The sequence below is a fragment of the Neltuma alba genome, unplaced genomic scaffold (assembly GCF_004799145.2).
Source record: "Neltuma alba isolate B1F8T4 unplaced genomic scaffold, ASM479914v2 tig00011243_pilon, whole genome shotgun sequence".
NCBI classification, from domain to species: Eukaryota; Viridiplantae; Streptophyta; class Magnoliopsida; order Fabales; family Fabaceae; genus Neltuma; species Neltuma alba.
Window position 1 is genome coordinate 458,629 of NW_021635961.1, and position 12,705 is coordinate 471,333.

The window sequence follows — 12,705 nt, forward strand, 5'->3', positions numbered from 1 at the left end:
AAATAATAGACTAATAGTAAATAAACAAACAAAGTGAGAGTATGTGATATATAAATATGATGGTCAAACTTTTCCTGATTATTTGAGATCCTGATCTCTATTCTGCTACTTAGTTGGACTTTTTATTTTTACTTATTCTGAAATAAAAGCTAGTACTACCCGAAATGAAATATCTAGGATGGTTCCCCAACAAGGCAAAGTGTTGGGAAGCAATGTTTGGAATTTGGATCTTTGAATAGTGTTTGGTTTTCAGCTGGGACAGGCCGTGTTGACTTGACTCCTCCACGTGGCTTTTCTCTCCCCCTTTTTTTTTTTAAAAAAAATTCTCATTTATTTTGCTAACTCCTCGACGGAGCACCTGGCTTGTTCAGCACTATAAAAGGCCATTCGCATTCAAGACCCTCTTGGTGTCACGGCTTGATCACATCTTCCTGTGTTCTCACTTGTAAGAAGCAATTCAAATCTATTCTTACCGTTGTGATGGATCCGGCTTCAGCGGCAGACATCTCCGCCGTCGATGACGGTGCTGGGTCTTCCATCTCCACCATCCACTCCGACGTCATTCAGACTCACATCCTCACCCGACTTGACGGACCTGCCCTCGCCTCCGCCGCATGTGCATCAGCTCAATTACGACGTCTTTGCGCCGAAGATGATCTCTGGAAGAATATCTGCGCAGCCACGTGGCCCTCTCTCGATGACCCGCTTGTGCGCGACGTCATCTCCGCCTTCCCCAACGGTCACCGTTCCATTTTTTACGATTCCTTCCCCTCCCTCCAACCTCTTCCTTCCACAAAGAAGCATTTGTACCGTCCTTCTCCCTCCACGGAATTAATCTCCGCCGTCGATATGTACTACAAGGACACGCCCATCTTCTCCAAAGTCCAGCGCACCGATACCCAAACGGGCTGGTTCCTCTGCTCGACTTTGTGGGTCGACCTGCTCGACCCGAAAGAATTTGTGCCGACTCCCGTTAAATACGTACCGAAAGACGAGGAGTGGTTGAAGCACTTGGAGGACAACCTGAGTTTGAGCTGGATCCTGATCGACCCAACCCGGAAGCGATCGGGGAATCTATCGAGCAGGAGGCCGGTTTCGGTGCAGCGGCACTGGTTGACGAGGGACCTGGAGATACTGTACTCGGTGACGGTGGCGCGTGATCAGATGTCATCGGAGTGCTTGCAGTGCACGATAAAGGTCACGTGCGGTGGGAAGGCCGGAGGGGAGATGCACGTGAGGGGAGTGAGCTTGATGGTGGAGGATATGGAGGGTAAAAGCATGACTGGAAGGGAGAGTCTGGGGATTCTTCAAAGGGCGATGGAAAGTGCGGAGAGGACAAAAGTGACCCAAGAAGAAGCAAAAGGGAGATATGAGAAATTCTTGGGGATGAAGAGACAGAGGAGAGAAAGGAAACAGAGGATAGAAAAAGCGACGGACATTATTTCAGTTATGATCATCATCCTTGTTTTTGTATTCTTTTGCAGTTTTATGCTGTTCTAAAGTCCTAACGCAACAGAAAGAAATAGTTGAATGAATAGTGTAATTAATATCAATACAGTAAAGTATACTGTATAGTAATGAATTCTTTCATCTTGTACAGTGTTAGTTTATTGAGAATCCAGGAAAAGCAGAGGAGGTAAAGGTCTTCAATGTCTGCACATGATGCTCATAGCTTGGAATTGCAAGTAGTACGACTTGAAACAAAACGTGCTGGGGGAATGAACATAGATCACCAATCCAACATGAAAAGATTGCTTTACAGCACATTTTAATCGAACAGCTACTTTTTTTCCGCGACTACCTTAAGTCCTTGACGAGAGCAAGAGACGGCGAAACATCGCACTCATCAAACATATCACGGTCCCCTTTTTTTGACCAAAATAATGAACAATATACTCCTCCCGTCCTTAATATAAGATTCATTTAACTAATTTGATTAGATTAAGAAAGTTAGGTAAGTTAGTTAATTATAAGAAATGTGACACGTTTTTCTTAAAACACCATAATCATCTTTTTTAATACCCCTTTTCTTTTTTTTACTTGATTATAGTTCGGGAATATCCATAGGGGTAATTTAGAGAAAAATGATAAATACGAGAAATAAGTTTTATATTTATGATAAAAAACAACTCAACAATTGGGTCCTATATTAAGGACCGAAGGAGTAGTTTTTTTTTTTGGGGCCAAAATGAACAACATGGCATGACTTCGTGGAATACATAAGCATTCAAGCAGATGTCCAAGTTGGAAAATTCTTTTACGATCATAGTTTCTGCAACATTTTTAACGGATTCCATTTACAAATTAGAAAATATTACTTCCCACCATTAATATAAAAAGTAATTTGATTTTTATTTTGATCTTAAATATATGATCCAGTTCACTTTGTCTCTTATATTTATTCATTTTTTCTCAAGTTAGTACTTATAGTAACAATAGTTATAGTTAATACACTTGATTAACAAGAAAAGACAATATATATTTATTACAAATCATTAATTAACTCAAATTAGTTAATTAGCCACTCCTCCGATCCTTAATATAGGACCCAATTGGTGAATTGGTTTTGGTCCTAAATATAAAATCCATTTCTTATATTTATCAATTTTATCTAAATTACCCCTATAGATACTCCCTCAATCATAATCAAGTGTAGAAGAGGGAGGGGGTATTAAGAAAGATGATTATGGTGTTTTAGGAAAAACATGTCACATTTTTTATAATTAACTAACTTACCTAACTTCTTTAATCTAATCAAATTAGTTAAATGGGTCTTATATTAAGGACAGGAGGAGTATTATATTAAGTATCAGAAGTAACAGTATTTGAGACTCAGGTTTAGCTAATCTAAACTCAGCAGTGAATCTAAAATTCTCTGAAAAACAATCAAAGAGGATGGAGTGTGTTCTTAATGGGTTGTGTCCGGGTGGAGGAAGGATACGTGTGAGAAGGGTTAGGGACTAAAAATGGGGAGGGGGGGGGGGTTCAAAAATGGGATAGGCCGCCGCAAAGCAAATGAGATTGCACGGCGATGTGGCTGATGGATTGATGCATGAAGCAGGGGAAGAGCCGTGTGGGCGTGGGGAAGTGGACGTATTGGACCAGAGGGTCAAACGACAGAATGTATGGGAGAAAACGACGAGATGGACTTGGGAGCTCGCCCTGATTGGACGTTAACTTGACTCTCAGACAATAAACCAACGCGCCGGTCTTCGGATCCTGCTCTCCAAAACGACGGACCCCTCTGTTTTGCTTCTGATATTTCCTAATTCATACCACTGACCTAGATGAGATAAGTTAGTTTTTAAAAGAGTACTCCTCCGGTCCTAATTATAAGACCCAATTGATTTATTTGAGGAGATTAAGGAAGTAAGTTAAGTTGGTTATTTATAATAAATAAGTGTTGTCATTCCTAAAATATCCTTGCTAATTAAGTATATTGGCTAAAACTATCATTATTAGAAGGATTATTTTGGAAAAAAATGCATAAATATAAGAGACAAAATGGATTGGATCTTATAATTAGGACCAAATAAAAAGTCAAATTGGGTCTTATAATAAGGACCGGAGGAGTATATAAATATGAATTAAAATATTACACTGCGAACTAAATTATTTTCCTTATTAATTCTTATATTTAGAATGAGAAGAGTATTTACATCAATGTTGTTTTTCCTTCATGTCATATAATATGCTGAAAAGATTTAGGGGCTAGAGAGTTGGTGTAAAAGAACTAATGTAGAGTCACATCAGTGTTTCCCGAGAGCGAAAATGATTGAAACTTGGAAGAGCGAATTGCGGGTATAAAAGTGGACACGGAGTGGGAAAAAAAGAAAAGAAAAGAAAAGAGAGAGAGAGAAACGAAAGGTTGAGGTCATCATTATCGTTGTTGAATTGCAAATTCACAAAAACCAATGAGATTGCAGAAGAGTGTCAAGTTGTCCACTGGGGATGTAAAGGATCAGCAACTCGTCATCCTCCGCCGCTCCAGACATTTCCCGACTTGAGTAGCAATTTCACTTGTCTCCTCTGTTTTTCGCCATTCTTGGCATGCATAAGACGTTGTCATAGTTGTGAATCCTTGACGGTACGTGACTTGTAAATTCTTTTTTACTAATTCTCACATAATTGCGTCCGTGTAACTGGGTCGGTTTAGTACGGAGAAAACGAAGAGAAAATGATTTTTTTTAACGAATTTGATTTAAAAAATTAAAGAGATGAAATTAAAATTTTTTAATTAATTTTTATTATTATTTTATTTTACATCTTCTCTTTATTAAAATTGTACAATCCTATTTTTTAATTTTTTTAAATCTGGCTCACTAAAATTTTTTCCCCTCTCTTTCCCTTCACTTCCCTCATAGCAAGTATAGTATAAGTCATTAGATAAAATTTCAAAAAAAAAAATTGAATTTAAGACGTATTCATGTTCCCCCACTATATCAAATAATAAGAAATTCACATACACAATCACAATCAAATGATCATTCATCAATAATAAAGAAAATAGCAGTCGTTTAACATCGTTTCAAATTTGAGTTTAAACATAAGCTTAAAATAAAAAGTAAAATGCTTTGGGCTAAAGAAGAAACACGTCTTTATTTGAGTCCTAGCCCGCCTAATATAATGGTCATATGGGCTGTTTGACCGACCCATATTCCCCGGTATGGGAACGAGAGCCCAATGTCAAATGCCCACAGGCCACATAATGAAGCGGGAATGGATAATATCACAGTGGGCTCCACTTTATCGGGGAAACCCTGACGTGGCACAAATTCATTGAGTAGCATCCTCATCTCCGCAATCAGAACGTACAGGGGAAGCGGCAAGAATTGATTTTGGACCACCGATGGCCTGAAAGCATTTTAAGTTTTTAAAGTATCGCGATTGTGGTCAAGAAAATCTCATAGCGAAAATGGCAACCACTTTTGGCACCCCGTCGACAGTGGTAGGACTCGTCAGCTCATCGCCGTTGTCCAGCCGACGCCTCGCCTCAGGTCACCTCTTTAAAATGCGCCGCTTTTTCTATCGTCAACTTTAGTGTATTCGGATATGAATCGACTTGTTTGGTTTCAGGGTTTCTGAATTCGCCGGTGAAGGCAAGGAATCCTCTGAGAGTAGCGGGTGCCTCAGGAGGGAGGTTTACATGGTAAGTTACTGATTTCAGTACCTGCAATTGTTTAATTATTTAGCATTTATTAGTCTGGCGAGTAAAAATTTGGGTCTGAAGAATGAAATCGTGGGCTTGTTGATTGGTTGGGATATGAGAAGCTTCGAGAGGAACTGGCTGAGGACGGATTTCAATGTGATCGGGTTCGGGTTGATTGGGTGGCTCGCTCCATCAAGCATACCCGCAATCAATGGGAAGAGTCTCACTGGGCTCTTCTTTGAGAGCATCGGAGCTGAGCTCGCTCACTTCCCCACGCCTCCTGCTCTCACCTCACAGTTCTGGTAAGTCTACATCATTTCATCCATATTTCTTTCTTAATATTTATTTTAATTGTCATGCTTATTGATTTTGCACTTCAACTAACCCAGTCTTGGTTCATCAACATACTGGAAAATCTCTCGGCTAGTAATAAACTTAGTAAATAGAGAACAGTCCATATGTCAATAATGTTCATATTGTAGTCTTGCGATACAAACATAGAGAAAGAAGAACGATAGACTTGAAAGTGGAGAAAGAGGGGCCATGCGATGAGTAGCTGATCCTAAAGGAAGATGAAATATTGATAGGCTTTAACCTCGTAATCCTTGTTTTGGTAAAAAGAAAATCATCATCCTTGGAAGATGATAAAGTCCCCAATTGAAAATCTCGCATCCACCAGTTTTATATGTGATCGGCCGCGTGATGGAGAACCTGACTAATGAAATGACTGTTGGGTTACCCTGTTGTGAAGAATAAAAAACATGGGCTGTAGTATGAAAACAGTAATACTTTCAAGCCCATTCCTTAGAATATAAGAAGGCCTAATTTTTTGTTTCAGTCAGAAACACTAACCTTTTTGAGAAAAAAAAAATTAAAAACCGAATTTATAAGGTCCCACCGAGATTTGAACTCGGGTTACTGGATTCAGAGTCCAATGTCCTGACCACTAGACCATGGGACCAACGACGAAGGCTTGCGTCCAACATAAGCATCATAAATAAAATATTCATGATTAAAGTAATATCTAAGTATGCGTGTTTCGTTATGAGCAGGCTATGGCTGATCACGTGGCACCTGGGGCTGTTCCTGTGCCTCACTTTTGGGCAAATTGGCTTCAAGGGAAGGACTGAAGACTACTTTTAAATTTTCCCCTTTTGTGGTCTGTAAACTCTCTGTTCCTTTTGCTTTGGTACCTCTCATCATCACCTCCTCGTAATCTATTGAATGGATCCTCTATTCTGCCATCTTTTTTCTCTCTTCTTGTTTTGTTGGAAAATCTGCGTAATGCCTTCTCCTTCCTTGTATCGCATGTAATAACCGGCCACTCATGCTGTCCCTTTAACATTCCTCTCTCTCTCTCAATATATCGTAAAGTACTCATGTTAACTTCCACTGCTGCAGCCTATGACACAAACCTTTTCTTTTCAAAAGAAAAAGACATCACTTTGCTTCTGCAACTCCTAGTTCGAGCAAAGGCTTTTCACATGAGTGTGTGTGGGCGCGCGCTTCCCTTAGGCAACGTAGGCAAATGCTTTATCGGCCATGTTTGTCATCTTGGTTACCCTCCTCCACTTAAACAAAACCTGAAATTTCGATAATGAAATTTCGCTCCTGTCTTTCTCCCTGTATATAACTTATGTCAATTCATTGAAATATTTCATCTTTGCCGAACCAATAATGGAGGCTGAGCATCATTATCTGGCGAAGGCAAAAATAAATAAATAAATAACACGAGCTGTAATGTGTGGGGTGTATCTGAGGAGAGGTACATTGGACCCATATATAATAGCCAAAAGCTGCAGGCTGGCTCCAAGAAACGAACAAAAAGACAACGAGAACCACATGGCATTGCCATTTCAATTTTCGAGGAAATTAAAATAATAATGTGGTGGATTCTGATGAGAATTATTTTTGTAACGTGCATGGGATTCCAACCAAAACCCACTGAATTAAACTAGCGAGTCAGCTGCAACTTTCGGGTGAGTTTTTGTGTTGGAAAGTAGTAGGATCTTCTTATTAATCGTGTAATTACGCTTTGAAACTTGAACAAGTGTCAAAGTGCACGAACGATGCATGGTACACACTAGTAGTTTCGAGTCGCGTAGAAGACAGACAGCAGATACATACAATTCAGTGTATCAGAGAGCTGAGTTTAGAAAATAATGATAATACACACACACACACTCGCAAACTCCAACAAATTGATGCATAATAAACAATAATTGATCAGTTGACAGAGTGTAGAACTCCTGCGTAATAGCCTCTGAGGAAGCAGTGGGGGGATTAAACCACGCAGCATGTTTGGGAAGAGGGTGAATAAGGTGGAAATGGGGTCATGTGCATTTTATATTGATTTTTTTGGCACTTTCTTTATTAATAAAAGACAATATTTCTAGTGTAAAATAAAATATGTTAATTAATAGTAAAATGTTCTTTTTTTAAATTAAAAAAGGCAAAATGCATACAATTATTCTGGGTAGTAAAATGTGATTTTATTAGTCTGAAAGTGCAATACGTTCTCATTTGTCGAAGCTGAAAATGTCAAAATGAAAGTGCAGCGATGACTGGGAGGGGCTGTGTTGGGGCCATGCTCGTGCTAAAAGGAAGGCCAGTGATTGATTTGATGGCGAAGATTAGCCTCCAAATCCAATTATTATACCTACCCCTTCGTACTTGTTAGTTTGCCCCCCTCTAAAATGTTCTGCTTCTAGCCTTTCTGGGTCGGATCTTTTCTCTCTTAATCCGCAATTAATTTTTAATTAATTAAAATCGCTTCAATCTTGGGATTATCTTTTCCTCTGATCAAATTACGTGAGTGGATGCCCCCATGATTATCCATCATTCACTGCACCCACGTAGCCAGAGCTGGCCTGGCTTTGCTTAGGCGGCGCTAATTCTAATTTTTTTTTCCTAATCATATTTTCATTTAAAATCCATACTTCTCTGTGTGATTTAAAAAATTTAGTACATACAACATTTTGTGAGTATACTTCCAAATAAAATACGCTTTAAAACCTTTTCTCGTTAACATTTAAACGAAATAGATCAAAATGAAATGCTGTTTAAATAATTAATATATAACGCGGCTTAATAATTATAAATTTTATCGTTGGTGTGGGTGTGTAAAAACATGGTAGTATAATAACATATAGTAATGGGATAATAATAAGAGATTGAGGAGGGATGGCAGGAGATTACGCAAGAGATGGGAGGAAAAGAAAGAGAAAGCTGACCGGGGGGGTTAATATAATAGGGAATTGCGTGAAAATGAATCAATTCACAGAATCAAGTCTCAATAGGAATTAGGAAATTTGGAAATGGCCTTCTTTTGGATGAACATGCACGTCCCTCCTTCATCATCGCACCTGCCCCTCACGTGTCTCCATCCCTTCTGCTTTTTAAGCCCTCCGTCGTGTTTTGCTGACTATCTCTCTCAACTTTCCACTCACCGCTCTTCCCTCTGCTGCTTCAGCCCTCTTCTCCTCTCCCCCTCTCTCTCTGACACCCCTAGATTCTGCAGTTTCCTTCCTTCTTCCTTCCCTTTCCTTTCCAACGCTAACGTATCTTTCCATTTCTCGACACTTTCCCACTTTCTTCGCTTCTCATAATAATCTCTATTGCCTTGATTGGCCCGCTTTTGTTTGCTGAATTCTAGGCCGCTCCCCATGAACTCTGTGCACTTGTTTTCCCTCCCCTCTATGTTCCATTCGTCTCATAAATTTCGCCTATTCACTATTCCCGCTCCCTGAATTTTGCTCTGTCTCTTTTTGCTTCATCATGTCCTCTGGCTCCTCGCTGGATTCCGAAAAAGGGCTTCGTGACAACCAAAACAACATCAGGAAGCGTGCTTGTTCCTCTTCTTCTTCCTCTTCTTTGGTCCGACGAAAACACCGATTCAAGCGAGCCATTTTGGTTGCCAAGAAAGGAGGTTCAAGCACCCCCGTGCCCATGTGGAAGACTCGCTCGACGTCGTCCCCTTCTCCTGCCGCCCATCACCTTGCTAAATTCCCGAACACCTTGTCTCCTCCTTCTGGCTTCACCGCCGAAGATAATGAATTCTCTGTGTCGGCGAGAAAACTCGCTGCTGCATTGTGGGAAATCAACGATGTATCTTCATCGAAGATCGACAAGGATCTAGAGACAGAACGAGTAAGTAGACGTAAGGGGATGAGAAGCAGAGAGAAAGCCATGAGCTTATCGAGATCGGACTTATTGCGGCCTCATGTGTCAGATCCATTGGACACTCCTAAATCAGAGGTGAATTCTCATCACATTTTCATCCGAGGACTGTTTTTATGTTGGTTTATAGCGTCTAACGTAAGTTCCTGTTCTTGCTGTAAAATTGGTTGACTGACGCAGATGAACGGGACTAAAGGTCAAAAGTTGAAAAAAAGAGTGTCTAATAAACTTCAGGCGGGTGATCACTACTTCGGAGGGTTCGATGTTCTTAGCAGTCCCGCTTTCAAGGAGGTACAATAAATATCAGAAAAATGTGAACATAAACTAGTCATATTTTTCGTAATGATCGTCCAGTTATTTAACTCTGCTCTACTGATATAGGAGTGGAAGGTGGACAATAATAATGACACATTAGACGAGCTGGCTCCAAAATTTCAAATTTGTCTGATAAATGATCATTTTTCGATCAACTCGATGACACCTCGCCTTTCTTCGTTTTCAACCACAACCTTAGCTACTCAAAAATCGTACTTAAACTTCACGTAGTTCAAGTTCAAGCAGTTGTTATTCTTTCATTCTGAACTGTTCTGATATGATATTTAGTAACTGCAGATGAAACTATATGCAATCTTATTGATTGAGTGCGAATGTAATTCCATATTCGGCCTTGTAGTATTGCTTGGAAATTCTAGTAGTCTGTTCATTTTAGCAAATATCAGCTAATATCAGTAAATTTATTTTGAAAAAAAAAGGGGATAAAATTGCTTTTCTGTTCTATTTTCTGATTGTCGAGAAGTATGAAGCTGAATTATGTTAAACTGTAGGCAGAAAATCAGCCAAGAAACAAGACTTGTGGTAAATGCACAACAGGTGTTAAGAACCGTTTGAAGGAGGCTAGAAGTGGTCTATCCACATCTAGGAAGCTTCTGAAGATTTTAAACCAAATGTGCCTCCAAGAGCCGCATTCGTCAAGCATACCCGTCATCTTGGCCCTGGGAAGTGAACTTGATCGGGCTTACAACCAGATTGATCAACTGATTCGAGACCAGAGCTCAAATCAGAATGATATTGAGTTCCTCATGAAGCGTTTTGCGGAAGAAAGGGCTGCTTGGAAAAGAAGGGAACGTGAAAAAGTTCGAGATGCCATAACACATGTTGCAGAGGAGCTTGAGGTGGAGAAGAAGCTAAGAAGGCAAACTGAAAGGTTAAACAAAAAGATTGCTGAAGAAATGGCTAATGTGAAAGCTTCACACTTGAAAACATCGAAGGAGCTTGAAAGGGAGAAACGGGCAAAGGAGATTCTGGAGCAGATTTGTGATGAGCTAGCTAAAGGAATCGGAGAAGACAGAGCACAGGTAGAAGAACTCAAAAGGGAGTCAGCTAAAGTTCGGAAAGAAGTGGAAAAGGAGAAAGAGATGCTTCAGTTGGCTGATGTTTGGCGTGAGGAGAGAGTCCAAATGAAACTTTCAGAGGCTAAATATCAATTTGAGGAGAAAAATGCTGTCCTTGAAAGGCTGAGAAACGAGCTTGAGGCCTTTTTGAGAACTAAGGATGATGAAGGGAAAGATGATGTTTCTCCAGGGTTCAAAAACATAAAGGATCTCGAATCTTATTGGAACAAAACATATTGGGGATATCAAACTGCTCGGAAAGAGGACGATTTGGATGTTGGAGATGGAGTGGATCACGAAGGAGATGACTCTGCTGACAGTGATCTTCATTCCATTGAATTAAACATGGACAATGACAACAAAAGCTGCAAGTGGAGTTGTACTTATGGAAATGACGCTCAAGACGATTCTGGAGGAATTTCAGTGGACAAAGAAGAAAGTATAGGAAGGAAATCTTTCTCCGAGAAAATTCAGTGGACAAGCATTTGTTTCAACAAGGGAAATACCGGTAGTAAGAAGAGGGATTTTGGTATAGAAATCAAGGAAATTTCTGATGAACTTGATCAGGAAATATCCAGCGGGTTGTCTCCACGAGGTCATGCGCGAGATGACATGGATAAAATTGAGAGTTACAGGTCTATGATGGGTCTCCGAGATGGAATATCATGTGCTAATCCTGCTCAGAGATGTGGTCAACCATTGTTTTTGCAGGATACAGTTGGCGAATCTGAGGATAATTCTGTCGTCATAGAGAGAGAAGATTTGATGCGAGAAGCTGCGGGTAGAAAATCCGGACGGTAAGAGATGATGATAATCAGCACAATACCTAGGTTTCACCAATGTTGTTCCATATTATTAATTCTTGGTTTGCTGAATATGTTCAAGGGTCATCATCGCTGGCATCATAGTTTGCATCCATCCAAGTTATATATAGCGAAAAAACTGTATATATTAATTAAATTAAGTACAATAGCACACAACAGTTTTGCTTCTGGTCATCTGTTTCTCGTTTGAAGAGGAAGGAGAAGAGAAATAGCATTTCTATTTGAACTTGTTAATTCAGAGTAGCGAGACTAATGATGGCATGAAAATGAAAAGGATTCTTTTTTTTTTTTTGGTGGGGGAGTGGAGAAGAAAATAATGGAGAGCTGTTGGGTGCCAGGGCTGCAAAATAAGAGAAACGAGATTCCGGCTGGGGTATGACAACACATAAAATGGGTTGGGGGGGGGGTGTGGCTGAGATTTAAACAAGAGTGAGTAGGGTCTGGCGCAGACAGGGTGACAGAGATGAGCATTATTGGATGCTTCCAAGGATTCAAACGTTTGAACACCGTCCTCTGTATTCCATTGCCATTGCCGTTCTTTTTGTTTGGATGTCAACACTGACAGCACATTCTCGTGATGTAGGACTGTATAATTCACATCTTTACCCCAATAATAATGTTTTTCCCCCTCCTGCGCTTGTATGTACTTGTGTATCCATGTTTTTCTGTCGTGAATTTGGTCCCAACGTTTGAGTGAGTTTACATTCTAAACGTAATTCGAGTTGATGAGGTGCATCCACTTTGCTGATCATAGGGACTTGGATAATTCTCGGAATAATTTTGATGATAGAAAATTTTCACAAGGTACTTGTTTTATCTTAAAAAGTCTGGTCATCAGTAAAGAAAAGAGAGAATCGTTAGTCGTTAGCATTTTCTTCTCTCCTGGCTTCTGGTAATCGCTCGGGCTGATTCTCAGTTCCCATTTCCGACCTCTCCGTTCCCGTCAACGGAGCACCCAAAACGCCAAAAAATGGTGCCTTTTTTCATCCAGTCATTTCTTTATATCGTACAAATTTATACGGGGCTCTATATATTATATTCCAAAAAAAAAAAAACACCATTTTATGCAGCAAAATTTTGAGCGGTTACGCCTCGCTCCCCCACTCCTCCTCCGACTCCTTCATGCTCATAGCAAATTTTGCACTAAACGTGCACGATGCAT

The 12,705-nt window shown here is 40.0% G+C and overlaps 3 protein-coding genes and 1 non-coding gene across 4 annotated transcripts; 3 read left to right on the forward strand and 1 right to left on the reverse strand.

Moving 5' to 3' along the window:
* Positions 1 to 419: 419 nt before the first annotated feature.
* On the forward strand, positions 420 to 1,706 carry LOC114762853 (F-box protein At2g27310-like). The gene is made up of 2 exons (XM_028952449.1): positions 420 to 1,533; positions 1,571 to 1,706. Exon 1 carries the CDS (start codon positions 481 to 483, stop codon positions 1,498 to 1,500), a length of 1,020 nt encoding a protein of 339 aa, XP_028808282.1. The 5' UTR covers positions 420 to 480; the 3' UTR covers positions 1,501 to 1,533; positions 1,571 to 1,706.
* Positions 1,707 to 4,826: 3,120 nt separating this feature from the next.
* On the forward strand, positions 4,827 to 6,541 carry LOC114762793 (photosystem I subunit O). The gene is made up of 4 exons (XM_028952371.1): positions 4,827 to 4,997; positions 5,077 to 5,149; positions 5,272 to 5,451; positions 6,202 to 6,541. Exons 1-4 carry the CDS (start codon positions 4,916 to 4,918, stop codon positions 6,290 to 6,292), a joined length of 426 nt encoding a protein of 141 aa, XP_028808204.1. The 5' UTR covers positions 4,827 to 4,915; the 3' UTR covers positions 6,293 to 6,541.
* On the reverse strand, positions 6,039 to 6,110 carry TRNAQ-CUG (transfer RNA glutamine (anticodon CUG)). Its single transcript has one exon. It is a non-coding gene; the product is annotated as a tRNA-Gln (tRNA).
* A 1,854-nt stretch (positions 6,542 to 8,395) lies between the features above and the next one.
* On the forward strand, positions 8,396 to 12,185 carry LOC114762866 (uncharacterized protein At5g41620). Its single transcript, XM_028952465.1, has 3 exons — positions 8,396 to 9,406; positions 9,509 to 9,619; positions 10,153 to 12,185. The coding sequence occupies exons 1-3, from the start codon at positions 8,927 to 8,929 to the stop codon at positions 11,518 to 11,520; spliced, it is 1,959 nt and encodes a 652-aa protein (XP_028808298.1). The 5' UTR covers positions 8,396 to 8,926; the 3' UTR covers positions 11,521 to 12,185.
* Positions 12,186 to 12,705: the final 520 nt, after the last annotated feature.

Bases quoted from the DNA above. Each gene is read 5' to 3' on its own strand.
- LOC114762853 (XM_028952449.1), top strand. From the start codon at position 481: ATGGATCCGGCTTCAGCGGCAGACATCTCCGCCGTCGATGACGGTGCT.
- LOC114762866 (XM_028952465.1), top strand. From the start codon at position 8,927: ATGTCCTCTGGCTCCTCGCTGGATTCCGAAAAAGGGCTTCGTGACAAC. The intron at 9,407-9,508 runs GTGAATTCTCAT...TGACTGACGCAG, and splicing joins TGGACACTCCTAAATCAGAG to ATGAACGGGACTAAAGGTCA. The intron at 9,620-10,152 runs GTACAATAAATA...GTTAAACTGTAG, and splicing joins GCAGTCCCGCTTTCAAGGAG to GCAGAAAATCAGCCAAGAAA.
- LOC114762793 (XM_028952371.1), top strand. From the start codon at position 4,916: ATGGCAACCACTTTTGGCACCCCGTCGACAGTGGTAGGACTCGTCAGC. The intron at 4,998-5,076 runs GTCACCTCTTTA...GTTTGGTTTCAG, and splicing joins CAGCCGACGCCTCGCCTCAG to GGTTTCTGAATTCGCCGGTG. The intron at 5,150-5,271 runs GTAAGTTACTGA...GGATATGAGAAG, and splicing joins TCAGGAGGGAGGTTTACATG to CTTCGAGAGGAACTGGCTGA.